This window comes from Pimephales promelas, chromosome 25 (assembly GCF_988280905.1).
Source record: "Pimephales promelas chromosome 25, fPimPro1.hap1.1, whole genome shotgun sequence".
Taxonomy (NCBI): domain Eukaryota; kingdom Metazoa; phylum Chordata; class Actinopteri; order Cypriniformes; family Leuciscidae; genus Pimephales; species Pimephales promelas.
In genome coordinates, this window is record NC_142793.1 from 10,723,098 (window position 1) to 10,750,378 (window position 27,281).

General features: G+C 40.2%; 2 protein-coding genes across 3 annotated transcripts; both read left to right on the forward strand.

The window, feature by feature from the left end:
- The first annotated feature begins 2,170 nt into the window (after positions 1-2,170).
- On the forward strand, positions 2,171-5,586 carry LOC148965041 (uncharacterized). Its single transcript, XM_089127590.1, has 5 exons — positions 2,171-3,254; positions 3,411-3,504; positions 3,804-3,908; positions 4,805-4,936; positions 5,160-5,586. Exons 1-5 carry the CDS (start codon positions 3,155-3,157, stop codon positions 5,230-5,232), a joined length of 504 nt encoding a protein of 167 aa, XP_088983716.1. The 5' UTR covers positions 2,171-3,154; the 3' UTR covers positions 5,233-5,586.
- A 1,011-nt stretch (positions 5,587-6,597) lies between these two features.
- Positions 6,598-26,161, forward strand: cdhr5b (cadherin related family member 5b). Of its 2 annotated transcripts, XM_039669584.2 has the most exons (15): positions 6,598-6,787; positions 7,633-7,808; positions 9,016-9,078; positions 9,176-9,265; positions 9,411-9,500; positions 9,644-9,745; positions 9,824-10,006; positions 10,168-10,258; positions 10,341-10,438; positions 11,692-11,898; positions 13,026-13,139; positions 13,229-13,295; positions 13,512-13,643; positions 23,186-23,361; positions 25,096-26,161. In XM_039669584.2, exons 1-15 carry the CDS (start codon positions 6,706-6,708, stop codon positions 25,552-25,554), a joined length of 2,130 nt encoding a protein of 709 aa, XP_039525518.2. In that variant the 5' UTR covers positions 6,598-6,705; the 3' UTR covers positions 25,555-26,161. The 2 variants fall into 2 exon arrangements, with proteins under 2 accessions (XP_039525518.2, XP_039525519.2); XM_039669585.2 differs by lacking the exon at positions 13,512-13,643.
- Positions 26,162-27,281: the final 1,120 nt, after the last annotated feature.

The window sequence follows — 27,281 nt, forward strand, 5'->3', positions numbered from 1 at the left end:
CTCAAATTAGAGTCAATCGTGATGCTTGGAAACAGCATGTGGCTCTGATTCACTGCAGTTGGGGAGAAGTCATGTCTGTAAAAGAGAAACGAGAGCATGATTTGAATCCTCTGTTCCTGAATCTACTCATCTTCACACTAAACTACTCATGGACGATTAAAAAGACACTTTTTAATGTGCATACACGTCATTAGGCATACACTTTGGCATTACAGGCTTTATTGAGAGGTTTTATTTGGGTTTTTCAAACTGGGGTCCGGGACTCTTATTCGGCTGCATGGAAACGCCTAAAGAAAAAAGAAAAAAACCCGCAATAAATAAGATTAAACTAAATAAATAAAATGAAAAAAAAAAAAGATTAATACATTGATTAAAATCTATGATAGATGAAAAAAATTTAAATAGATGACAAAATTTTAGTAGTCTATATCTAAATAAATAATGCATACAGAACTGAAGTCAGTAGACTTTGTTTAATAAAACTAAATATTTTCCTAAAACAATTTTATGCAATATTTTAACAGTAGGCTAAAAATCTCTTTTAGGATGGGCCGCCTTGAACCAGGACGATCATTTTGGGGGGTTGGATCTAAAAGATTGAAAACCCCAGTAGGACCCGGCTTATGTGGAAACGTGCAGTGTTGTAGTACTCGAGACTCGGACTCGTCTCGGACTCGGTCTCGAGACCATATTTTAATGGTCTTGGTCTTGTCATGGACTCGTGTGCATTTGGACTCGGAATTGACTCGTACTCGAACATTTTTTCTTTTAGGACTCGGAATTATTCCAGAGTCCACTCGAGTTCAATTAAAAATATTTTTCATGATTAATAATGTATGTTAATAAAATAATTCTTTAAATTGATTGACACGCCCAGTGATTGGTGATTTTCTAGTGCGCAACTGCGCATGACAAATTGTAATAAAATTACTTTTAACACCACCTACTATGTGGCCTTTTTACCCTAAACTGATCATATTTTTTAAACTCTAAGTAAATTCAGTAAAAAAAAAAAGGATTTCTCTAAGTAAATAAAAGTAAATTAGGTGATCAACCCTCACTGGTCTCGGTCTCGACTCGGACTCGACCGTCTCTGGTCTCGGACTCGACTCTCTATGGACTCGGTCTTGACTCGGACTCGACTCTCTCTGGTCTCGGTGTCGACTCGGACTCGAGTGAGGTGGTCTCGACTACAACACTGGAAACATGTGAAATCCAAAATCATTCAATTTTTCGGTTTCTCACAAAAAACTGTTATACGGTTTCTCCCACCTTACATACCTAAACTTACCCATCTCCGCTCCCCTTAATCCCTAACCCCACCCCTAATTTTACCCATCTCCACCCCCTGATCCCTAACCCCACCCCTAATTCTACCCCTCTTCACCCACTGATGCCTAACCCCACCCCTAATCCTATGCATCTCCACCCCCTGATCCCTAACCACACCCCTAATCCTACCCATCTCCACCCCCTGATCCCTAAACCCACCCCTAATCCTATGCATCTCCACCCCCTGATCCCTAACCCCACCCCTAATCCAACCCATCTCCACCCCCTGATCCCTAAACCCACCCCTAATCCTACCCATCTCCGCCCCCCGATCCCTAAACCCACCCCTAATCCTATGCATCTCCACCCCCTGATCCCTAACCCCACCCCTAATCCTACCCATCTCCACCCCCCGATCCCTAAACCCACCCCTAATCCTATGCATCTCCACCCCCTGATCCCTAACCCCACCCCTAATCCAACCCATCTCCACCCCCTGATCCCTAAACCCACCCCTAATCCTACCCATCTCCACCCCCTGATCCCTAACCCCACCCCTAATCCTACCCATCTCCACCCCCCGATCCCTAAACCCACCCCTAATCCTATGCATCTCCACCCCCTGATCCCTAACCCCACCCCTAATCCAACCCATCTCCACCCCCTGATCCCTAAACCCACCCCTAATCCTACCCATCTCCACCCCCCGATCCCTAAACCCACCCCTAATCCTATGCATCTCCACCCCCTGATCCCTAACCCCACCCCAAATCCTACCCATCTCCACCCACTGATGCCTAACCCCACCCCTAATCCTACCCATCTCCACCCACTGATGCCTAACCCCTCCCCTAATCCTACCCATCTCCACCCACTGATGCCTAACCCCACCCCTAACCCTACCCATCTCTGCCCCTTGATCCCTAACACCACCCCTAATCCTACCCATCTCCACCCCTAAAATCTGGATCCAACTCCACCCCCTGGATCTCGTGTACTGCAATGAGGTGCTACTGCAATATACTGCAAGAGTTATATGGATCACTTTTTATAACACTTAAACCACGACACTACGTGACAGTGACACTTCCATTGCATGGAAAACACCAGGTTTACCAAGCTAACGTCCTCATCCTTTTGTTTTCCACAGACAAAATAACATCACATGTCTTGAACAATATAAGATTGAGTAGATTATGCCAGAACTTAATTTTTGGGTGAACTTTTACCATAGTCTTTCTACACTAATTTTTCTTATTTGAAGATGTTTATTGCTGTACTAGTATTATTTTGAATGTGTTGCAATGTGGTAGCTACGTCTCTCATATATGACTCTAGGCCTTTCAGGTCCAGTTTTAACATCCGCCATGAAAAAATTAAACTTGCTTTGAGTAATAGCAGACCTCTTGATTTAAAGTACTCGTAGCACAAATGGTTGGATTGGTTTTGTGCCAGTATTAAATGTGGGGTTGTTTAAATCCTTATTTAAGTGTGTGAGCAAAAGCGATGTTTGTGGTGTGTGTGTTAGAAAAGAGTTTGGCTAATTCTTAGTTACTAAATAGTCCATAGAAACCATAATCATGATATTTACTACTGTCATTCATGCTTGTGTTTGTATGACCACCCATAATCTCCTTTCCCTTTGACACACACTCTTTCCTTCCTCATTGATTTATTAGCTATCGCAACAATATCAAACAAGTGAGTAAACTAAAATCAACCGGCTTACCACCAATTTAGGAAGTCAACACTGTTAATCATATTTATATATTTTAGCATGAGTGCACATGTGTCACATCAAGTGTAGGAAACCTTGGCAAATAACTAATGAAAAAGCAAATAGTAATGCCAATAAAACTGACTTTATGAGTGGTGACGTTTCATGATCAATGATTTTGGGGGTACAAAAAGGATGGGAATAAAAAAAACAGACAAGAACCGTTGGACGACTGCTAGACCGCCACCAGAGCTTCAAACCGAGGGTGAGTCAACTTTCTGACCAAGCTTTATTCTTTAATTTATTTTAATAGTGACAATGCACATTATGTAAATGCCAGATTTAGTCATACAGGCTAATGTTCATCTGAAGCCCCTGGTCTGTCTTTCACCCTAAAAATCCTCATTTGTGTCTTTTTAAGGTGTGGAAATGTCTGTTCTCACAAGTCTGACGCAGGTGTCCATCCTTGCGATATTTCTCTTTCAGTGCGCAACCAGCCTTCCAGTTCTGGGCAGGTCAGGTTACGCTCAACTACAAAAACTTGCTGAATATTCAACCTCTGATCTTTTATTAGTGAAAATAAAAAATGAAAGCCAGGTTCATAACTGTATTTGTAGACCTGTCGACTCTTGTTAGATGTGCATCTCTTTGTCCTTGGTTGATCTTCTTCTTGCTTCTTCGTCCCACTCTCTGCAATTCTGTCTGGAGCTGATAAGATTTCCTCAAACACACGAACCAAATAAGCTTGTGTGCGTTCATAAAACTGCTAAAGATTCAGTTGATGTATCGACTCATTTCTGTTCTATCATCGCAGGAATCTCGGAGAAGAGGACGGCATCTCAAGTACAGACATCTTTTCTCCCATAAAGGTGTTGTTTCCCAGAGACGATGCAGATATGTTTGTTGCACTCCAAGGCGGGTGGGTGTCATAAACTTTGATTGTTAATAAATAAGTTCATTTTGTGGTCTTGTCATGTGTAGTTAAACTTTTGCTGATAATTTACTCACCCCCATGTCATCCAAGATGTCCATGTCATTCTTTCTTCAGTCTAAAAGGTTTAAACGATTCCAGACGATGAATAAGGGTCTTATCAAGCAAAACGATCACTCATTTAAAAAAACAAAAACAAAGTTTAAGTTTTAAAAGCACAAATGCTCGCCTTGCTCTGTTCTGTGATGCGTGTCCGTGACTCTCCTGTTCGAACTCGTTCTTTTTTTGTGTCATTTGGTTCATTCAACGAACGAAATGAACAAATTGACTCGGGAAAAGATTTGTTCATTTTGATGAACGAGTTCGAAAAGGAGAGTCACAAACGCGCATCACAGAACAGAGCAAGGCGACCATGTGAGCTTATAAAACGTTGTAATTTTTTTTTTTTTAAATGACTGATCATTTCGCTTGATAAGACCCTTATTCATCGTCTGGAATCGTTTAAAGCCCTTTGAACATTTTGCGTTTGCACTGAAACTGTCTTTTGGACCGTTTGGTTACCAGTAAAGTCCATTATTTGGAGAAAAATGCTGGAATGTTTTCATCAAAAACCTCAATTTCTTTTCGACTGAAGAAAGAATGACATGGACATCTTGGATGACATGGGAGTGAGTAATTTATCAGCAAAAGTTTTTTTAAAAGTGAACTACTCCTTTAAGTGCAGGCCGCCCTCTAGTGGAGTTCTTCTCAGACAGCTTATTTTGAAATGGAGTATCAATTGATAAACACGTTTGAAATTAAATACTAGAGCCTTTTCTGAAAGAAACAGATGTACTTAAGTCATTTGTAAACACTTTGACATTGAATCTGACCTGTATCTCCAGGAGATCTGGGCTTCAGACGAGGCAGTTGGGCGACATTGAGTTCACAAACAGATATGCTGAACTCTTAAAATCTAAAGCTAAAATCACATCCATCTGTGCCTTCCTGAAACGTATGCAGAGCAGCAAGAAAAGGTAAATATGTACAATTTTCTCTTTTAAAAAACTCAGTTATTGGTATGTGCATTTTAATGTTGATGCAAAATGCATAGATATATCTACAGATTCAACACGCCATGTTATATCCATCTATATTTTTCTTTGAACATTAAGCTAAAATGCACTCAACTCAAATGAAATATTTCAATTTCAAGCTTAAACGTATATTGTTGATGATGCATGTTCTCTGTCTTTGCAGCGGCGTCGGTGGAGATTCAGACAGATTGATTTTCCTGATGAGACAGTATTCATGTCCAAACCTGTACCAGTGAAGACTGCGGCATCATGTCCAAAGAAATGAAGACAAAAAGTTCACCATGTCTGAATCAGTTTTAAAATGTTTGAAACAAACTGTTTGTATATATTTGAATAAATAATGCATTTTCCCCCTTCAAATGTGTCACAAAAACTACAGATTGAAATGTAGTCATAAAACCCAATGACTTTTCAGATTACAAATTAAACTCTGGATTTGAGAACCGCTTCATGTCTTGTTTATTAAACCACACCTTTAGCTCTACCGTATGAATTTAACACTAGACAATAACTAAATGACCTTTCATAAGAGCTTTATGTAGAGCTTTCACATGTGACTCACAAGATCATATAATTTATTATTAATACAGCCATAATACCACCAATCACAGGCTGGTAATTGCATGAGGTGTGGTGATATTTAACTGAAGTACTCATAGTAAATAAAAAAACATTACAATTTTTTTTTCATATTTAACTGAAGTACTCATAGTAAATAAAAAACATTACAATTTTTCAAATTTAACTGAAGTAGGCCTACTCATAAAAAAACATTCTTAAATTAAGAAGCTGTTAATGGTAACTTTACATGGATATGCTATCAAAGTGAGGTCAGTATATAGCCTATCGTCTGAGACCATTACAATTATTGCAAGCAAATAAATTGTTAGTGAAAACCACCTTTCAAAGCATTAATTGGGTTTAATTACCCTCAAACTTTTCGTAGAGTAATACGCACACGATGTTGTTCGTTATGCTAATGTGAGCGGTGGTCATGCGTTTTTGAAAGAAGAAAAATAAAGCTAAGGCTGTCAAGCAAATCATTTCTCTTCCTTATCGTGCATGTTGTGAGCAATAATATAACAAGATAGTACATATCACAGTAAATGTGAGGGCGAGATTGCTGGAATATTACCTTAAGTGAAACCTGCCCATTGATGACACTATCGTCACGCTGTTTCAATCATGCATTGCGCACTTGAATTTGTTTTCTAGCGCGGATCGATTAGGTTTTCAATAATTATGGCACATTTTCATTAAGGAATAGTAGTTCCTGAATAACATTTGAGTTAAAAACATCTTCAACATTCATCGTCAAAAATTTCCACTACAATTGTTCATACTTTTAATTTAAGTTGTATTTTTACAACGGATGGGATAATTTCACATTTGAAATTGTGTAACATTTTGGAAAGCGAGCTGATGATGGTAACCATATTATTTTGTAAACATCCTCGTGTTCATGGTTTATGAAGTAGTACATCCACATATGAAGCAGTATGAATTTCTATGAGGCAAAAGTCCACCTGTGCTCATCTTTATAGCCAATAAAACTGCATGAGATAAGCGTCCGACTCAAAGGTTAAGATTGAAGTCTATCACACATTAGCTATCGCTCACTAATGCCTGATGGGAATTTGATTCAGTCAGAACAAAGGGAGTCGTCTTCGATATTCCTTTATTGATCCATCATCTAACAAAAAAAAAAAATGGATTTTAGGCCTAAAGAATCTTCTGCTGTTTTCTTTCTCCTGGTTATTTTCACACTCAGCAAGTTCAGTGAAGTGCAAAGTAAGTGATGAACATTTTTTACTAACAATACTAAGATATGAAGATTATTTCCAAAACTGGAATGAACTGTTATTGTTAGGCTAATATTTCAAGTTGTAAGAATTAGTTTCAAGCTGTGCTATTTTATGGTTAATTGAACATCAAGGCAAGTTTGTTTTTTAAAGGCTTGATTCAGGAAATTTGTTGATGTTATAATAACACTTTACAATCATACTGAGTGATCAACTTATAGCATCAATCATACATCTTTTACACATTTTAACAGTAATGATGTTTTATCTGCATATGTGTTACTACGATACATTTAAAAATGCTTTGCAAATTCTTCAAATTCAAACAGTAGCCCATTCCAACTTAGTCTCGTATTATACATAGACAAAAGTTATTTCATACTAAGTAGGCTACTACAAATTCATTTACGGGCATCACTTGAGATTTACTGATATAAATATTAGAATTAAACTTTAATTGGAGTACTTATTTATTGCACAATACACATTTCTTAATACTGTAGTAAGCCTAAAGTGTGTTTTAATATCACTATTAGTAAGGACAGTATGATTTCTGTATAATATCAGTCTTTAAAATGCAAGATATCTAAAGTGCATAGCCTACTAGTTCCACTTTAGCACAATCAAAAACACTTAAGTGTATCTTTAGTTGGACTTAGTATACCAAAAGTACAATTCCAGGTTATTTATATTAAGTATACATAAATATGTATTTGTAGTATAGCCTACGTAAAGTAAATGTATTTTAAATGCATTTTAGTATAGGCCTATTTATTTTTCACTAGGCTATTCATGACTATTAATTCTGAATTTCCTTTTCTCTGAATGGTATAGGCCTTTGCTCGGCATCACCAATAAGTCAAATAGAGGAAAACAACCCTGTTAATGCCGTAGTTACAACAATCACCGTTGAGGATGGTGTGGCGCTCAGAATCACTAGTCAAGTTCCAGAGGGTCTCTTCAGCCTTGACGGAAACAATCTCATTGCTCTTACTGTGATGGACTTTGAGGTTAATATGAAGAGTCTGTTCCACCATTATATACTCTAAATGTATCATTTTGTAAAGTACAAAATTATGTAGGCTTACTACTAAAAACGGTAACACTTTATTTTACAACCCGCAAACAACTGTGTGAGTAGGCCTACACCGAAATTACGGTGTACGTTTATAGCGTACTGTAAGTGAAACCTGCCCAGTGTAGGTATAAGGGAACAATATGTTAAGTTTTGGGTAATAAAGGGGTAACAAGCAGATATACAATCTGTAAATAACTTCGTAAACCGAAATGACGGTGTGCGTTTCTGTAATTATATGTGTACCTCCGTGTAGGTACAAGGGAACAATATGCTAAGCAAAACGGCTAAGAAGCAGATATATAAGCAAATTATTTACAATGTAATTATTTTAAAACTAACAGGTACCTATAATGTTAATACATTCCAGGCAAATATTGTAGCCTACGTCCTATATAAAAGTTATCCTCACATTTCTGGCAAAATATGTTCTTGTGCAATTTTACAGGGTAATTTTGACATCTGTGGGTTGAAAATTAAACTTGTGTGTATATATGCTGTATATATATATGGCTGAAAAAAATTAATTTACTGGCTTTTCTTACTACATTAATTAATGTTAAATCAACCCACAGATGGCAAAATTAAATGTAAAATTGCACAAGAACATATTTTGCCAGAAATGTGATGATAACTTTTGTGTACAACAGACGTACAATTTTTGCCTGGAATATATTAACAAGATAGGTACCTGTTAAAATAATTACATTATTATACCTACATTATAATAACAGAAACATACGCAGTTGTTTGCGGGTCATAAAATAAAGTGTTACCCTCAAAAACTTTTATACCTTTTTAACAGCCAGTGAAACTTTCCATTTAAAAATGTACTCATGAAGAAATGTCTTTGCACTCACCGGAACCAGAGTCTCTGATCTAAACTGTTGTGTTTAGGTTGCTTTCTCACTTAAAGTGCCCCCTATTTTGAAGTTTCCTAATTTTGTTTTGGAGTCTCCTACAACAGGTTTTCATCCATCAAAAGTAAAAAAAAAACAGCTTCATTTTCTCATAAATTAATATTCTCAGGCATTGTGCTACCTGTGTCCTCATTTACGTATGTATGACATTTACTGTAAAAGGAACCAATTTGCTTAAAATACTCAAATTAACAAACCTTTTATGTTATGTGATTTTCATAGACATTTAACGAAGCGAAACCTCATGAGGTGCGTGTTGAGTGTACAAAAGTTGATTCTCCGCCTGTAAGTAATGTTGTTTTATTCAAATTAACCTTCTTCTTCTTCTTTTAAATGTTTGCTCTTGAAGTAAACTCCTGCATGTCAAATCTGTATTTTGTAGGTTTCACTGACTCTGAACATAGCCATTCTGGATTTGAATGATAATCCACCGGCGTTTGCAGAGAGTCAGTTTTCACTAAATGTCAATGAGGTACATCACCATCCTGTTAAACATCCTTTGCTGATGAACTTTTAATGCTGCCTTTGTTGTACAATTTACTTTAATCCTGTTTATTCATCTGCTTTTATCTCATGACCATTTTCAAAATCTGAAAGCTTTTAATGATTTTTTGTAGCTAACAAAATTGGAAACCAGTGTTGGCCGTATCGAAGCAACCGATCCTGATAAAACTGATAGACTTTACTACCGTCTGGATTGTCCTGGGGTATGCAACAAAAATCCCAAAGAATGTGTATAGAGTTTGTATAGATTGCATTTATTATTATTGAAATTCCTTTTCACGGTCAAATCCGTCTAGTCAGAAAACCGAGCGATTGTCTCTGAAACAAGGCCTTTGTTCTCTCTCAGGGAGAATTCGCCCTCCAGGCTGATTTCAATCCCAACATTCTGGTGAAAAAACCTCTGGATTACGACAAAGTCAAAAAAATCACGATGACGCTTTATGCACAGGTGAGTTGGTTTGACCTAGGTTTGATTTCCAAAGATGCTTGTTTTTGTGTAAACAACTTTCATTTGATGATATTTCAGGACACGCAGATCGGATCTACAGCAGCAGTCTCCTACACCGCCTCAAGCACCATTGAGGTCAATATCGCAGACATTGACAATCGTCCGCCGTGGTTCCAGCCCTGTACGGAAATAGAATTTGCCACAAGCAAAGTGTGCATGAACTCTGGTTATGAAGGGACGGTCAACTTAAATGAGCAAGCGGTGGGTATCAGTGAGTTTGAAGGCCAACAAACACCAACACTTCACACTTGGAAACTTTATACAAAAAAAGTCAATATTCATTGGGACAGTGTGATTTAGCCTAAAGTGGTGGACTGATCTTGAGTTACAGATCAGCATATGGATGTTTTTGTACACCACAGGCAGGTCCTTTGTCCTTGAAGCCAGGTCCAGTCAACGCCATTGATGGAGACAATGGCATAAACGAGGCCATTCAATACACATTTCTTGAAGGTGAGTTTTAAGTCCTCATGGGTTGAAAATGTCACTCCGGGAAGAGTCGACAGGTTTTAATCAGTGAGTTTTCATTGTTCAGACACTGCTGATCCTATATTTCAAATCAACATTGACACCGGGAGCATCACGATGCTGAAGCCAGTTGGGGAGGCAGGACCGATTGTTCTTACAGTCATGGTGAGATTAAAAAAAATGGTGTTTTGTATGTTACATGCAATCAAAAACTTAATTTAGGAACCACCGTATATCTTCTGTACACTCGGTTCTTTATTGGCATTAATGGTTCCATGAAGAACCTTTAACCTTTTTCCATAGTTAAAAACCCAGATAGCAAACTGACATTGAATCAACGTGGAAATATGACATCGAAACAACGTTGATCTGACATTGTTTTGCTCATCGAATTAACGTTGAACCAACGTCAGACGCGTCATTCTTTCAAAACTAACGGAAAATCAACTTGAAATCAACGCGTTGTTTCAATGTTATGAAAGCAAACCAATTTTCGATTTTCATTTAGCTTTGAAGAATGCCGCGTCTGACGTTGGTTCAACGTTAATTCGATGAGCAAAATCAACGTTGTTTCAATGTCATGAGAGACGTCGTTTCCACGTTGATTCAATGTCAGTTTGCTGTCTGGGAAAGTTCCTCTAGATTATTAAAATGTTCTTCACACTAAAGCCTAGTTCACACTACATGATTTTAAGCCCGATTTGCAAATCGTTGAGCTCGCCGACTGGTCTGGGTGTTATCGCGTGCAAATCGTGGGGGATTAGCAGGTGATGAACGCTCGCCAATATGTTTACTATGAAAGAGCCAACAACCCATCAAAGACGCTCGCAGAAACATCGTCGAGCCCAGAAAAATATCTAGCATGCTAGATATCCATAGCTGTCGCACGACTCAACCTCAGTGATGTCATGAGCTACAGCCAATCAGAGCAAGGGATGGGTTGAGGTCACCGGGTAAATCTTATATTTTTTTTTTGTTGCATTTTTTCCTCAGAGCAGCACTAGTTTCTGTCTGACGTCCATATTTGCACGTTGTGTTCTTCGTCTTCTTCGCTGGGTATTCGCGCGCATGCTGTTTATTGCGTGAGTTGTCATGACAAAATGTGGTTTGTAGACAAGAAAGAATCGTTGGGTGACAGAGTTGTCAACTCGTGTAGTTCTCTACCTCCTGTTGCGGATCAATCACGTTGTGTTGTGTGGTGTGAACAGCTCAACAACTTGAACACTCCTGATTTCACAGAGAGCAAGTTCATCATGTAGTGTGAACTAGGCTTAAGAGAGAAAAAAAAGGTTCACTGAAATGTTATTTGGGGAACCAAAATGGTTCTTCAATGGAATCACTGGGAAAAAACCCTTTTGGAAGCTTTTATTTTTAAGATTGCAGTTGCTTCCCAAACTAAATTTCCCTGGTTTCCTTAGGCATATCAGAAGGAGAACCCTGATCAGTTTGCCACCACCACAGTCATCCTGAAGGTGGTGATATCCAGCAATCACCCTCCGAAATTCGTGAAGCCAAGTTACGAAGGCTTTATCTCAGAGGACGCAGGTGTGGACAGCCTTGTTCTGGAGAGCAAAACATCCAACAGACCCCTCCGAGTCCAGGCTACCGATGAAGACTTTTCTAATGTAAGATCTCAGAGGCAAACGGCATTCAGGTCTGAGCGTGTGATTGGGAAGTTAGTCCAGATCGGGGGTGCCCAATCCTGCTCCAGTTCATCTCCAACCCTAATCAAACACACCTGGAGCAACCAATTAAGGTCTCCAGGATCACTTGGAAATTAAAGGCAGGTGTGTTTGATTAGGGTTGGAGATGAACTGTGCAAGGGTGCGTTTCCTAGAAAGCATCGTTAGCCAACTATGGTCGCAAGTTTCGTCGTTACCAATTGAGTTCAATGGAAATTGCGACCAACTTGTGACCATAGTTGGCTAACGATGCTTTCGGGAAACGCACCCCAGGACATTCGATCGGCTGGAGCAGGATTGGGAACCTCTTGTCTACGTAATAGAAAACACAGATTATCAATATTAAAACATGAGAATAATTCATTCTTGTAAATCATATACATTGGTATTCATAAAACAATTCTTATGAAAACTCTTGGATTGCATTTGATAGTTTGTAAAAACAAAGTTACATACATTTCAAAACACGTTTCATTGAATCATTGTCATGTTGACCAGAAAAGCAGCATTTTATTGAATCGTCTCATTCAGTTCTAAATAACACTGTTCTATATTCTTAGACTGAACTGGAAAGTTTCTAAAACAATTCTATCAAATAATTGTTGCATTGTTTGTAAAACTGTCTCATTACTGTTGGTTCCACTTTTTTTCGATAGTCCACTTTAGATATTCTACTAACTATACGTAACTTTGCAGCTACATGTCAACTAACTCTCATTAGAGTATTAGTATAGTAGACTGTTAGGTTATGGTTAGGTGTTAGGTTTCGGGTTAGTAGAATAAGTTGACATATAGTTGCAAAGTTACTTATAGTCAGTAGATTGTCTAAAGTGGACTATCGAAATAAAGTTGCATTATTTTAAATGCTTGTAAAACCATTATTACATAAATTCTTGATTCATGAAATCCCAAAACCACACTTGAATGCTTGATTTGCATTCAATTCGATGTTAAAATTTCCTTAAGATTGGTTTTCGATTGATTTATACACGTTTTCTTCTCAGGTTTTATAAATAATGGCCAGTGTGGTCATGTTTCTGGTGTAAACAGCTGGATTTCTGTCTTTGTAGGGCTATAATCCTGACATCAAATTTGAGGTTTTAGACGGTACTGAATTTTCAATTACACCAGAGGGTTTCATACTGATGGCGAAGACAGTTACCCCTGGCACCGTGAACTTACAAGTAGGAACTTAATATTTCATACAATTGACATTTGCTAATCGTTTGTGTGAGATTTGTAACATATATGACTATGATTCAATGTGACTCAGATGAGGGTGTTTGACACGAACAATGATGAATCCAGCACTGGTTCTCTTACGGTTGAGGTCACAGAAGGTAAGACCAGCATGTTATCAAGACAACACCTCATTATAAGTGGCTGGCAGGGTGTGGGCTAATCATGGTGCTTTCTGGAGCTGCTGGCTTGTGTGGATATCTCTTTCTAGAGTTCAGCTCAATCCGTTGAAGAGAAACATCAATAAATAGTTTAATGCGATTGATTTGGTCCATAAATTGGACCAAATCAATCATTGGACACTCTTTTTTCTGCAGGGGTTCCCACTACCACACCGGTCACTACTATCATGACTTCGTCCATCATAACAACAGATCAGAGCACTGACACACAGCTAACAGCCCTCCCCTCCACCTCTGGTTCTAAAACATCTTTGCCCCCCAGCACAGGTACACAATATGCTAATCTAACAAGCTTTGCTAAATCTTCTATGGCTATAAACTTAAAATAGTTTACTCCATGTCAGACTTACCTCAATTACAAGCGTTCACGTCCTCTTACAACTCGTAATTGCAATTTGTAGAGTTACAATATTTTGAGCTTGTCCATTTTTGACCACTTTCAGGGGTAGTAGTTGAAAACGCATTAAACCGGAAAGCTTTCGTAGTGTAAACGCTCATGTGGTCGAATGTGTTCAAACAGCCACAAAAGACCATCTTATCTCTGTCTACTTTTCTGATAAGTAAACATTATGGGAAGAGCTTGAGCCAGACGGAATTTAACCTTACCAAGACGTAAAACGTACCAAGCGCAATGTTCCCTTTCACGGGAACTTCGAGCTGCGTTGTCAAACATAGACATCATATAGGTAGACGCCCTATCGACCGCTACTGCCTATTGGCACGGACGAGAATTGGAGCCGCCATCTTAAACCGGTCATCCGCTCCGCTCAGTGTATTCTGAATGGCAGGTGAAATGAGCTGTCAGCGCATTAAATTAATCATATCTCACTGAATACTTAACTGATTTTCACGCTGTTTTTTTTTTTTTTGCTGCAAAGGTCATTCATGTAGCTATGATACAGGACACATGGTTCGGCGTATTTTAATATCCATTGTAGGTTAACAGTAACAGACACAATATATGTGATGAAGGATATAGTGTATTTTATAAATCACACACTATAAATATAATAAAGAAGCAGAAACAGATAGTAGCAGTAAAGTAAGATATTTTAATAAGTTGTCTCTCTCTCTCTCTCTCTCTCTCACACACGCACACACACACTTTCACACACACAGAACGCAGCCACCGAATCCACCGAACGCAGCCACCCGTAATAAAAATTGAGAAGAAGCTTTTCAGCATGCTTGCATCAGTAACGTTAATTTCTAAAAATTAAATTCGGACAACATTAAGGCTATACCTTATTTTATTGTATGTGGATGTAGGAGGGGAAAATGTCGAGACTAAAGCCATATTCGGATTAACTTTACAAGGGTAGATGGAGTAAGTTAATGTAATTTTACCACAGGACTTCTGTAATATCAATAGCCAAATCGCATGTGGTAAGATATAGGTTATCAATAAAACTAAAAGTTGGAGAGGTAACTCAATTTGCGCATCGCTGTCATGCGTATATTACGTTTCTTCCTGATGTGCGCAAACACAAATAACCTATACAGAACAGGGCAGTTGAATGCTTATCTGACAACCTAGAAGCTTTTGTAATTATTACTTTAACAGTTACCCCACCTCTCCATGCCGGGTGAACACCGGCTGATGCAAACAGCATTTCACAACGATTTCAGTAGGCCTACAGTAGCTAATAGCAAATATCCTTGCTCCTTCTCGATTATCTGGTAATATTCTATTCACAAAATACAACCAATAGTACGGTAATGTTAAGACTTACTTGAGAAAAGCCCTATTTTCGGTGGTACGGCGATTAGAACAGGAAAATGCTCCACAGTGCTCTGGCATCTTATCTGCTGCCACGCAACGAAACTAGGAATACGACCGGTTCAAGATGGCGGCCGGATTTCTTGTTATTATTTCTCGTTCTTGGCCAATAGGGTATCTAGTCTCTATATGATATCTATGTTGTCAAACGCGATGGGAACGCTCTGCGTGATTGCGTCGTGAAGCGTCTGTACAATCAGTCCAATGAGAGAGTAGGACGTCAGGTGACGTCACTGACCAGGAAACTATAAAGCACCCTTGAGATCAGACCGCGACAGCTTCTGTAGCCTTCAGCAAGCGATCTCTGTACTCTGTCCTTGTCTATTTATTGTTGTTTGTCAAAGCCAAGAAAATAAATATATATCACTATCTATATTTATGGCTAGCAAGATTATAGACGCTGTGTGGTTCCCTGCCCTCGTTACATCACGGGTGGGAAGGGAACACACATCAGCTATTTGTTTGGGAGTGGAGCATGCCAGCAATCAGTTCTCGAGGGAGCTGACTGTGGGCATTGCGAGAAGCTGTCCGCGAGGACGCTCCGCTCCCGCCGGGCGTTTTTCCGAGGAGGACGGTTCGGTTCGCGTTCCCCGCGCGGGTCTCTCTGTTGCCGAGGCACGGAGACGACTCGCATTTCGGGGTTCGCGAATGGATCTGAAAGCGGGGGTTGGGACGAGCTCAGCTCTATCTCAGCTTTCACATGCCAGATCTAGTGTACTGCGATTTCCAGTTCCGAAGAATTGGTATCGTTAGTGTTTTGTTTTAAAAAGAAACAGTACAAAACAAATAAAAATGTTAAGAGAAAGGCAGATGTTTGACTTTTAAATGAATTAATAAATAAGTCAGCTCACATCTGCTGAATAAAGAGGAGCTTTTAAAAGGAGGTTTTATTTATGCTTTTGCCAGTTAAAATTTTACTTGCTAGCTGAATATTATGAGATTGAAAAATAAATATTTTTTATCTTATTTATCTTAAAACCTAGAAAACTCTGTATCTCCTCCTCGTCGGGGTTTATATTTTATGTGTTTAATCGCCAGATGTCTAATTATAGCAATCTTTAGGCATTTCAGTGCCTCGGGTTAAAGAGACGCTTGCAAGCTTTCTCTCTCCTGAGTCAGTAGCTGTGTCTGAAACCGCTCACTCGTTCACTCATTCACTAATCCCTATATAGTGTATGGCATTTGAGTGCACTATATCTGCAAGGAGTGAACGAGATGAAGTGAGTGAATTCGGACGCTGACGTTTACACTGTGCGTCGGAGAGCTGTCGCAGAAAAGGCTTTGTCACGCGTACTGATAAAACTCCTTTTATCTTACATTACCTACTTTATAAAATAATATTAACACCAATAACAATCATAATGACTTTATTTTGTAATTATACCTCTGTGCCAGCTTTGTAGTTTCATCGACTGAAATTGTACATCAAACTCACGTTCACAGATGACGTGTCGTCGAGCGCCCTCCGGCGACCGTTATTATGTTCAAAACGATGATTAACGGATATTTTTCAAATCCTCCACTGGATTCTCTGATGTAATGTAATCTCTGGTTTAAACTTGCTCGCGCCGAACTTTCATGCGCGCTCAGTTCTCTCCGCATTGGATTGTGGGAAATAGGGCTTCAGCGAGTGTACATCGAATGTACACTCGAATTCAGAGAGGATTGTGGGTAAAAGTAGTGAATGAATGTAGGGAATGATGTCGTTCACTCAGAATTCGGACACCACAACAAAATGGCCGACACCCGATATAGTGCACTATATAGTGGATAGGGAGCGATTTCAGACACAGCTAGTGTCATCGTTTTTAACCCCGACGTTACCCACCAGCCATCATAAATAATGAATACATTTTTATTAGGCAGCCCTGGTGGGTATGGAATGAGTGTGAGCGACTCTCTGAGGAGGGTCGCAGCGCTACCAGTTCGGTTGTTCGCGCTGGTGGCCACTGAATTATATGTACATATATGTTTTTCCGATATAAAGATAATGGGAAAATAAAGATATGAATATGTATGTTCTTCTGGATGCTCCGCTTTCAAGAAAACTATGAAATGATCCATTCAGCGGTGTTCCAGCTGGTTTCTTCCTCACCAATGTTCCTGAGACTGCTGGACGAGAGCAGTCTCGGCCTATTAAGCTCCTCGCGGCACAAGGTGCAAAACAGAACAAAATCTAGCCAGTTAGAGATATGAGGATCTGATCTGAGGACTGTTTTATCTCTAAAAAGAGCTTCAATAAAATTCCGAGGGTAGGCAAGATCTGAGGACTGCCATCTCTAAGAAAGCCCTCTGGGGGGCGATGCTATGAGGAGCATTGCAGCACTGCCACATCGGTTGTTCCCTGTCGGTTCGCCGTTTCAGGGCGCTGAGGTGTCAGTGTCCCCATACGGTCCTACGAGGAGGGCCGTAGAATGGTCAGTTCGGTTGTTCCCGGTCGGTTCGCCGTTTCTGGGCACCGAAATGTCCGTTCAACAAAATTGCGAGGGTAGGCAAGATCTGAGGACTGCCATCTCTAAGAAAGCCCTCTGGGGGGTGATGCTATGAGGAACATCGCAGCACGGCCACATCGGTTTTTCCCTGTCGGCTCGCCGTTTCAGGGCGCCGAGGTGTCAGCGTCCTCATACGGTCCTACGAGGAGGTTCGTAGAGTGGTCAGTTCGGTTGTTCCCGGTTGGTTCGCCGTTTCTGGGCACCGAAATGTCCGTTCAACAAAATCCCGAGGCCAGTCTCGAGAGACTGGTCCCCTTAGTGGAATTCATGGCATTCAGCGTGGAAACTACGGCCGGATATTCCTCAATGGGTCCTGCATGTGATAGAAAAGGGTTACAGAATTCAGTTAAAAGAAAAGAAACTGTTCTCGTTCACCAAGATTTCTAGGGGTCCTTCCCACCATGGTAGTCCCCGAGCAGGCTCGGGTTATGGAACAGGAAGTGATGACGCTTTTGCAAAAAGGGGCTATGAAAGGGTTCCTCCTACCAGCACAGAGTCAGGGTTTTACAGTCGATACTTCATCGTTCCAAAGAAAGATGGTGGGTTACGTCCTATTCTAGATCTGTGTCAGCTAAACAGCAGAGTTCAAAAGCTCAAGTTCAGAATGCTTACACTCAAACAGATCGTGTCACAGTTTTAGTCTGAGGACTGGTTTGCCACGATAGACTTGAAGGACGCTTATTTTCACATATCCATCTATCCATCACAGGAGGTGTCCTGAGGTTTGCTTTCGGGGGCATAGCTTACCAATATCCTATCCGGCGGCCTAGGTATGAAACTAGGCCAGTCACTCACTGTGGAACAGTTTCAGAGACTGTTGGGGCTCATGGCAGCTGCGTCCATCGTAATCACTTTTGGCCTTCTGTACATGAGACCCCTGCAGTGGTGGCTCAGGACCAAGGGGTTTTCTCCTATGGACCCAGGGGAAATTGTTGTCACTGAGGGCAATATTAATTCCAGGGTCGATATTCAGTCGAGGCAGGGGCTGAGGCCCGGGGAGTGGAAACTCCACCCCGAGGTGGTGAAGCTCCTATGGGAGAACTTTGGTCAGACCCAGGTCGATCTATTTGCAACTCAGGAGACAACTCACTGTCCGTTATGGTTCTCTCTCATGCATCCAGCTCCTCTCGGACTGAATGCGATGGCGCATGTGTGGCCAAGGCTACACCTGTATGCATTTCCCCCGATATCAATGCTCCTGGGAGTTCTGGAAAGAGTTCGCCAGGAAGGGGCTCATGTTAGTAGCCCAGCACTGGCCGACCAGAATATGGTTTGCGGACCTGCTTTCACGGGCGGGGGGCACAATATTTCACCCTCGCCCCAAGTTGTGGAAACTATGGGCTTGGTCTGTGAGGGGGTCCAATTTATAAATGCTGGTTCTCGACTGAGGTCGTGGAGACCATTCTTCAATCCAGAGCTCCCTCCACAAGAAAACTTTATTATTTCAAACGGAAATTGTTCTCTACATGGTGCAGAGAACGTGCTTTTAATCCTGTTGACTGCCCGGTTGGTACAGTTCTCGATTTCTTGCAAGACCGTTTCTCTGCTGGACTAACTCCCTCCACCTTGAAGGTGTATGTTGCGGCTATATCTGCCTTTAGATCCCCTGCGGAGGCTTCTTCTCTGGGGAGAGGTCCTCTAATAACTCGTTTTCTCTGTGGAACATTGAGGCTGAGGCCTGCCTTGCACTCCAGAGCACCGGCTTGGGACCTGGCCATTGTACTCGAGGGTCTGGCTTTGGCTCCCTTCGAGCCTATCGAAGAGTTTTCAGAAAAATTCCTCACTTTAAAAGCTTTGTTTCTTCTCGCAATTTCTTCTATTAAGAGAATTGGAGATCTGCAAGCTCTTTCGGTTGCTCCTTCATGTTTGGAATTCGCACCTGGTATGGTTAAAGCATTTCTATACCCTAGGCCGGGTTATATTCCTAAGGTCCCTACTAATGTGATGGGTCCTATTGTGCTGCAGGCCTTCTGTCCTCCACCCTTTGAAACCCCAGATCAGGAAAGTCTCAATCTGTTATGTCCAAGTCGGGCATTGGATGCTTATGTTCACAACCCTGTGGCGTAAGTCAGAGCAATTATTCGTCTGCTTGGGTTTGACTAAGAAAGGTTGCCCGGCATCGAGACTAGTATGAGCAAGTGGATAGTTGACGCTATCTCTATTGCTTATAATGCGGTCGGACGTCCCTCACCTATGGAGGTCCGCACCCATTCTACTAGGAGTATGGCTGCCTCTAAGGCTTTAATTAACAGGGTGGTCCTCACTGCATACATTTGTCAGGTTTTATGACCTAGACCTTTCCACTCCCGGGGCTAGGTTGCTCGCTTCTTAGTGTGCGCATTGGACTTCACACAGAACAGGCATTTCTCAGCATGGCATAGTGGGTATGGGGTTCCCATCGCGTTTGACAACGCAGCTCGAAGTTCCCTTGAAAGGAAACGTCTCAGGTTACGTATGTAACCCTGGTTCCCTGAGAGGGAACGAGAGCTGCGCTCGCCTGCCATACTTCCTGCATGCCCTGATCGACTTGCTTCAGGCCTTTCACAGAAGCTGTCGCGGTCTGATGTCACCTGATGTCCTACTCTCTCATTGGACTGATTGTACAGACGCTTCACGACGCAATCACGCAGAGCGTTCCCATCACGTTTGACAACGCAGCTCTCGTTCCCTCTCAGGGAACCAGGGTTACATACGTAACCTGAGACGTTTTCTCTCTCCATTCCCGATTTCTAACACACTCACAGCGTTCGGCTGGTCTTGTGTCTGTCCGAGCAGAAACCAAAGCTGATGCTCTTTGTGTGTTAAAACAAGCTTTTTTTTTCATTAGATTGAAAGATTGATCTGAAAAAAAAAACATACATTTACTCAGTAGATGTTATTACGACATGGTGTTAAAATAGCATTTGTTCGAACTAGTCTTATTTTTGAAATTGAAATTAGGCCTAGGCTGTTTACTTTTTTATGTAACTGACGTAAAAATATTAAATAAGAACAATCTTATTGTTCTTAGAAGATTGTTTTTTTTACAATCTTAAAAAAAATGTGATGACTAACTTGTAAGAATTCTAGAAGCATTTTATCCACTGGTGCCATCATATTTGCACATAATAAAACTGATTTAAAATATTCATGAATGTATGCCGGTGCAAATCAAATGAAATGTACTGAATCAAGTTTGCATGTTTTATGCTGTTGGACACATGGATGGATACACAGGGATAGTTCACTTTGAAATTAATTTTTGATATGTTTTATCTTACCTCAAGGGCATCCAAGATGTAGGTGTCTTTGTTTCCACAGTAGTTTTCAATTTTTATATTTTTAGGTCAAACCATTCATGTCTGTCAGTCATATAATGGAGGTCTTATGGTCACCACCTCAAAGAGCATGCACAGAGAAGTCCAAATTAAACGGGATTTAAAGCCACAATATGTAATTTTTCTGCTTTAAAAATAGCAAAAATAACTGTATAGCTATGTTATATATTTCTATTAGATGTGTACTTACATTATCCCGACAGTTTCCACCAACTTTCAAATACGGAGAAACTTATAGTTTAATTCGAAGACACGGGACGTTTCTTTATTTCCGTTTTGTCGTCCGTGTATGGTGTCATATAACCTTTGACTCCTCTATTTTCTCTAACTTCCTTGCGGAATCCGGCGAAACCGCCAAACACAAAGGGGGAACACTGGACTACCGCCAATAAAGCAAAGAAAATGACGAAGAAAAAAAAGTACGTATTTTTATGTGTGTAAATCACGTGCCCGCTCACGAGCGCTCACTCTTAACAGACACGTTGTCCCCGGTGCTGCTCACGCATAAAGCGCTCCCTGTTCACAGTAACCGTGTCGTCTCATTCAAAACAGCCAACTGTTGCTGTTAGCGAGCCTCGCACATTGAATACTCATTATGAGTCAGGCTGCGAATGGACGTGCCCGCTTCAGCGCGCTCATGCTTACTAAATAAACGCCTCACCTCCGGCGCCGCCGCGCACTCGCTACATTCTCTTTAGCCTTTAGCACGTAGTGGATGCATAACGCAAACCCAGTCAAACGTTTGACTGCAGTATCTTATGTGCTTTATAATCCGGTGCGCTCTATATATGAAAAATGTTCTAAAATAGGTCATTCATTGAAGGAGTGTTATATAAATATTTATATTCGTCTGTATTGTTGTTATGGACCACGATTACGCTTTGCCTGCACGTTCTGCTGCTACAGCCAGCTCATTAGCTAAAGCTCAAACGTACGGGTGAAAAATATAACCCGAGAAGGGTTTTGGACAGGAGAAGCATGACACAGGTAAACATTGGCGTTGCATTTAAAGCTTCTTGACAAGCTAAATCTACAGAGAGATGCCGTATATCCGTATATTTTGTGAAACGATGATGTCATGTCATGAGCTGAGCTGGTTGTCATTGACAGCAACTCCCGTGAGCCCACGTTCTTTCCCGACGTCATCAAAGTACGTCTTTTGTTATTATTTTAAACGAGTGACCCCTGTTGGCCAAAAATCGCATACTGTACGTTTAATGACTCATAAATGAAAGTTCACATTGATGGCCTAAGACACGAAACAAGCGGTTTGTGTGAGAAAACGAACAGTATTTATATCGTTTTTACCTCTTGTAACCTGTGTGCGCAAGCGCTGGAAAGCGCCGGAAGTGATCTCTCGCGCGTGTACATCACTCATTATTTACACAGAGATTTACGAAGTCTTATCCTTCACTGTGAAGATCTAAACATATTTAGATATACAGGAAATTGCAATGGAAGACGATTTCGATTTATCAACAGAGATATAGCAAGAGATCACTTCCGGCGCTTTCCGACGCTTGCGCAGACCAAAGCGCCCGCGCTTTCAGATCACTTGGACGTGGCTGTGATTACAAGAGGTAAAAACGATATAAATACTGTTCGTTTTCTCATACAAACCGCTCGTTTCGTGTCTTAGGCCAGTGTTTCCCAACCCTGTTCCTGGCGGCACACCAACACTGCGTGTTTTCTTTGTCTCCCTAATCAAACACACCCGATTCAACTCATCAGCTCATTAACCCACCTGATTATGAGCTGATGGGTTGAGTCAGGTGTGTTTGATAAGGGTTACAAAGAATACACGCAGTGTTGGTGTGCCGCCAGGAACACACTGTCTTAGGCCATCAATGTGTACTTACGGGTCATTAAATCATGTTTATTTTGGACTTCTCTGTGCATGCTCTTTGAGGTGGTGACCATAGACCTCCATTATATGACTGACAGACAAGAACGGTTTAACCTAAAAATATACAAATTGAAAATACTGTCGAAACAAAGACACCAACATCTTGGATGCCCTTGAGGTAAGCTAAAATATTTCAAAAATTAATTTCAAAGTGAACTATCCCTTGAAGAGTGTGCGAAAAAAACACATAAAACATGTAATTCAAAATGATTGAAATTGTGAAATTCCATCAAAATGAAGCTAAACCAGTTTGTGTAGTGTCACAAGCAGTGTTTCAAGCACAAACATGCCACAAGCAGTGTTTCTGTGCTCAGGAGGACAGCAGGGGAAAGCAGGAGAGTACAGTGCTGGGGAAATGGCGGCTGTAGGGGCGAGTTTGGCTGTGGTTCTCGTTCTCTGCTTGGTTGGCATTGCAGTGATGGCGCACCGCATCAAGGGCCATAACGCAAACTGGAAGAAGCTTTCCGAGGCTAGCATCTTCCGTAGCTCAGTGAGTTTCCATTCTCTTTCATCAAAACACAAAGCAATTTCAGGAATGTTCTGTTTAGAATGAATGTTGATTAATGTCATTCCATTAATGTAAATTGTCGTACTGAATTGTCAGATTGAACAACCCGATTTCACGACCAAATCGTACGAATTCGACGTGTGATTAAAAAGTGGCTAATTCGTAACAATTCATACGACCTCACTAGTACAAATTGGTACGATTTTGCTAAATCGTACATATTTTACGAATTGGCCAATTCATATGAATTAGTACGAATGACCTACCCCTTACCCCGCCCCTAAACCTACCCATCACGTGGGTTTAGACAATTCGAACGAATTCGTACGAGTGAGGTCGTACAAATTAGTACGAATTAGACACTTTTTAATCATTCGTCGAATTCGTACGAATTGGTCGTGAGAGAGCGTATGATTGAATAGTAAAATCAAATATATTTGCATTGAATTGAAACATCTGTTACACCCGTCTTACGTAAAATGTCGTACTTTTTAGTTAGTTCGTAAAAGCATAAACCGTCACACTGAAACAAGCAAAACATTCATAAAGATGTTATAACATTCGTTTTTCAGATCGAATTGAATAGTTCATAAAAGCATTCTATACAGTAAAAAATATATGATCAATAAGTTATGACAACATATGTTTTTACATTGTTTTAACTCATCAGAATAAGTTGTTTAAAGTCAAACAAGGTTCAACTAAATTTTTTTAAAGTCAGTTTAATGTAATTTAAGTTAAATTGTGCTTAATTTAAGGCAGCAACTTTTCCCCCCCCGCCACATTGAATCAAATCCGTTGTAAAACCCTTTTAGACAAACTGAAATGTCCAATTGTTTTTAAAACCATGCATAAATGTATGGATGTAAATAGAAACTGAATCAAATTCTAAAATAATTGGTTACATTCAATGTTCATAAAACCATTCTTGTGTAAAATTTTCCGTTCCTAAAGGTATTCTCACATAAACTGTCACATTCAATGTTTCTAAAAATACTTTCTGATTGAATTGAATAGTTCATAAAAGTATTCTTCGTAGATTACTACTGTACAAATCAAATCGGTTTTAAAACCCTTTTAACAAGAATTTTTATTATTTAAATGTTCATAAAAATGCTCTTATGTTAATTTTCAGATGTAATTGAATAGCTTATAAAAGCATATTCTCGTAATTTATTTTTTACGTAATTTAAATTTCAGATTGACTTTAATAGTTAATCGACACATGTTCGATGTTTCACGTTAATTATCAAATTAAATATCATTCACAAACCTATCCTTACATTTTCAGATTGAATTGCAAAAATAATCTAATCAATTAAATTCTCACCTTCACCGCTCAAAAAACTGCAATTGCATTACATCAAGCTTTATGACAATTTTTACTAGCTGGTTTAGACCAGTTTGAACCGGCTTAAATTCCAATATGAACCGCATATTCAAATGTAAATATATTTGTAATAAGAGTCTAAATGTTAATAGGTTCTGGGAACGTTATTTTTTGGTTCCCAGAACGTTCCAAGAACTTTCCCTTAAGGCTATTGGAACGTTTCCAGAAAAAATAGGAAAAACGTTCCTATTACGTTCTTGTTTGGTTCCCAAAAAAAAACCTCATGGCACCATTCGGGAGCATTATATGGGAACGTTCTGTGTTTGCTGGGATGATAGTAGCCTACTTTTAGAGCATATTTATTCTAGTATGTTTTGTTTTCACAGCTTGGTGGGGGTTCAGGTGGTCCCAAGGAGGGTATGCAGTACAGCAACGAGGGCTTCCAGCATGACGGGGATTCTGGAAGTGTGAACTCGAAGTTAGCTGCAGACCTGGAGAATAAACTGGAGTCTGGGCTGAAAAGCGGGCCACCGCTGGAGAACAGGACCCGCAGCGCCGCCGCTCCCCACACCAGCACCAGTACTCCTCCAGACTCCAGCAGCCTGGCTGATTCAGAAACCGTCGACGGCGAGAAGGAAGTCAAACCAATCCTGACCAAAGAGCGGCGCGGTGAGGAGGGCTACAAAGCGGTGTGGTTTAAGCAAGACATCGACCCCAACACCAAAGAGGACGTGGTCATCATTCCCGACACCGGTGAGCCAGAGGGAGACCAGGAGGAAGATGACGACAGCGAGGATGAGGACAACCTGAGGACTGACATGGATTCTGAAGATGACGAAATTTGACATGGATGCTTCCCTTTTTCATATTCCTTTCTGTTAATAAGTCTGTAAATATGCTTCACATTCACAAAATGAACATAATTTTCAGTATCTAGCAAAACGAGGCCAACATGAAATCAAAACAGATCCTGTTTGCTTTATATTTACACACATATATTGTATATTTTCAAACTTTTATGTAAGATTCATCGATATGACAGCACTATATGGTCCTGTTTTTTTTTGTGAATGATTCATCAGTGCACATTATTCTGAAGAAAATAATAACTTCATATCAATCAGAAATACATTGAATTATGGAAGTAAAATGGGGTGTGAACCGTTTCATGTACTCATGTCAAGTCTCATTAGAGTATTAGTAGACTTCAGGTTTGTAAAGTTAGTTATAGTCAGTGGAAGGTTTGTTATGGAGCATCATAATAAAGTGTTAGCAGATATAAAGCAGACTGTCTACTAATACTCTAGCTGACATTGTAACGCAAAGTTATTATAATTAATAGAATGTATACTATTTTTTTTCTTTTTCTGTAAATTGTTTGATGTTAGTTCTTTTTAGAAATTGCTTTCAAAACATGAAAAAAAGAAGAATAAACTACAATGTTTACTTACAGCCAGTCATTTTTACACCACAGGTATTACCAAATGCCAAATATTGAGTTGATGCACTGGCGAAAGCATTTATGAATTCACTACACTGATAATCAAATCTGTGAGACAGTTGTTATCAACATTTTGATGTAAACTTTTTTATTTGTGTGTTTGTGACATTGCAGTGGACTGCTGCCCTTTCACATAACACTGATCATAAATTATGTTTTATAATAACTTAGATAAGCTTTAATGATTAACTTGAGAACTGTCACAGCTGGTGCCAAATGCTGTATTGTTAGTTTGCATGCCGTTATGTAATCTACTGTATACGTCAAACAAACACACTGAAACAGATCTTTATGGCAGAATGGCGCGTCTGACGTTTCAATTTAATTCAATGCAAAACAATTCCAGATCAACATTGTTTCGATGTCATGAGAAACGTCGTTTCCACATTGATTTAATGTCAGTTTGCTATCTGGGATGGTATCAAGTCATAGTACTGTAGGTTTTTGTAATGGAGATCAGATCCATCTTCAGGGACAACTGTCTCAAGAAGAACAAAAACCTCATCTAATAAAAAAAGGTGATGAGAAAGAAAAAACTTCAAGAACGAAGTGCACTAATTAAATTGCCTTGACAGTAAGAATGCGCAAGGGTTTAATTAGCAGTGTTGTAGTCGAGACCAGCTCACTCGAGTCCGAGTTGAGACCGAGACCAAAGGGAGTCGAGTCCGAGTCGAGACCGAGACCAAAGAGAGTCAAATCCGAGTCGAGACCGAGACCAAAGAGAGTCGAGTCTGAGTCGAAACCAAGACCAAAGAGAGTCGAGACCGAGACCAAAGAGAGTCGAATCCGAGCAAGACCGAGACCAAAGAGAGTCGAGTCTGAGTCGAGACCGAGACAAAAGAGTCGAGACTGAGACCAAAGAAAGTTGAGTCCGAGTCGAGACCGAGACCAAAGAGAGTTGAATCCGAGACCATAGAGGGTCGAGTCCGAGACCAAAGAGAGTCGAGACCGAGACCAAAGAGAGTCGAGACCGAGACCAAAGAGAGTCGAGTTCGAGTCGAGACCGAGACCAAAGAGAGTCGAGTCCAAGTCGAGACCGAGACCAAAGAGAGTCGAGTCCGAGGTGAGACC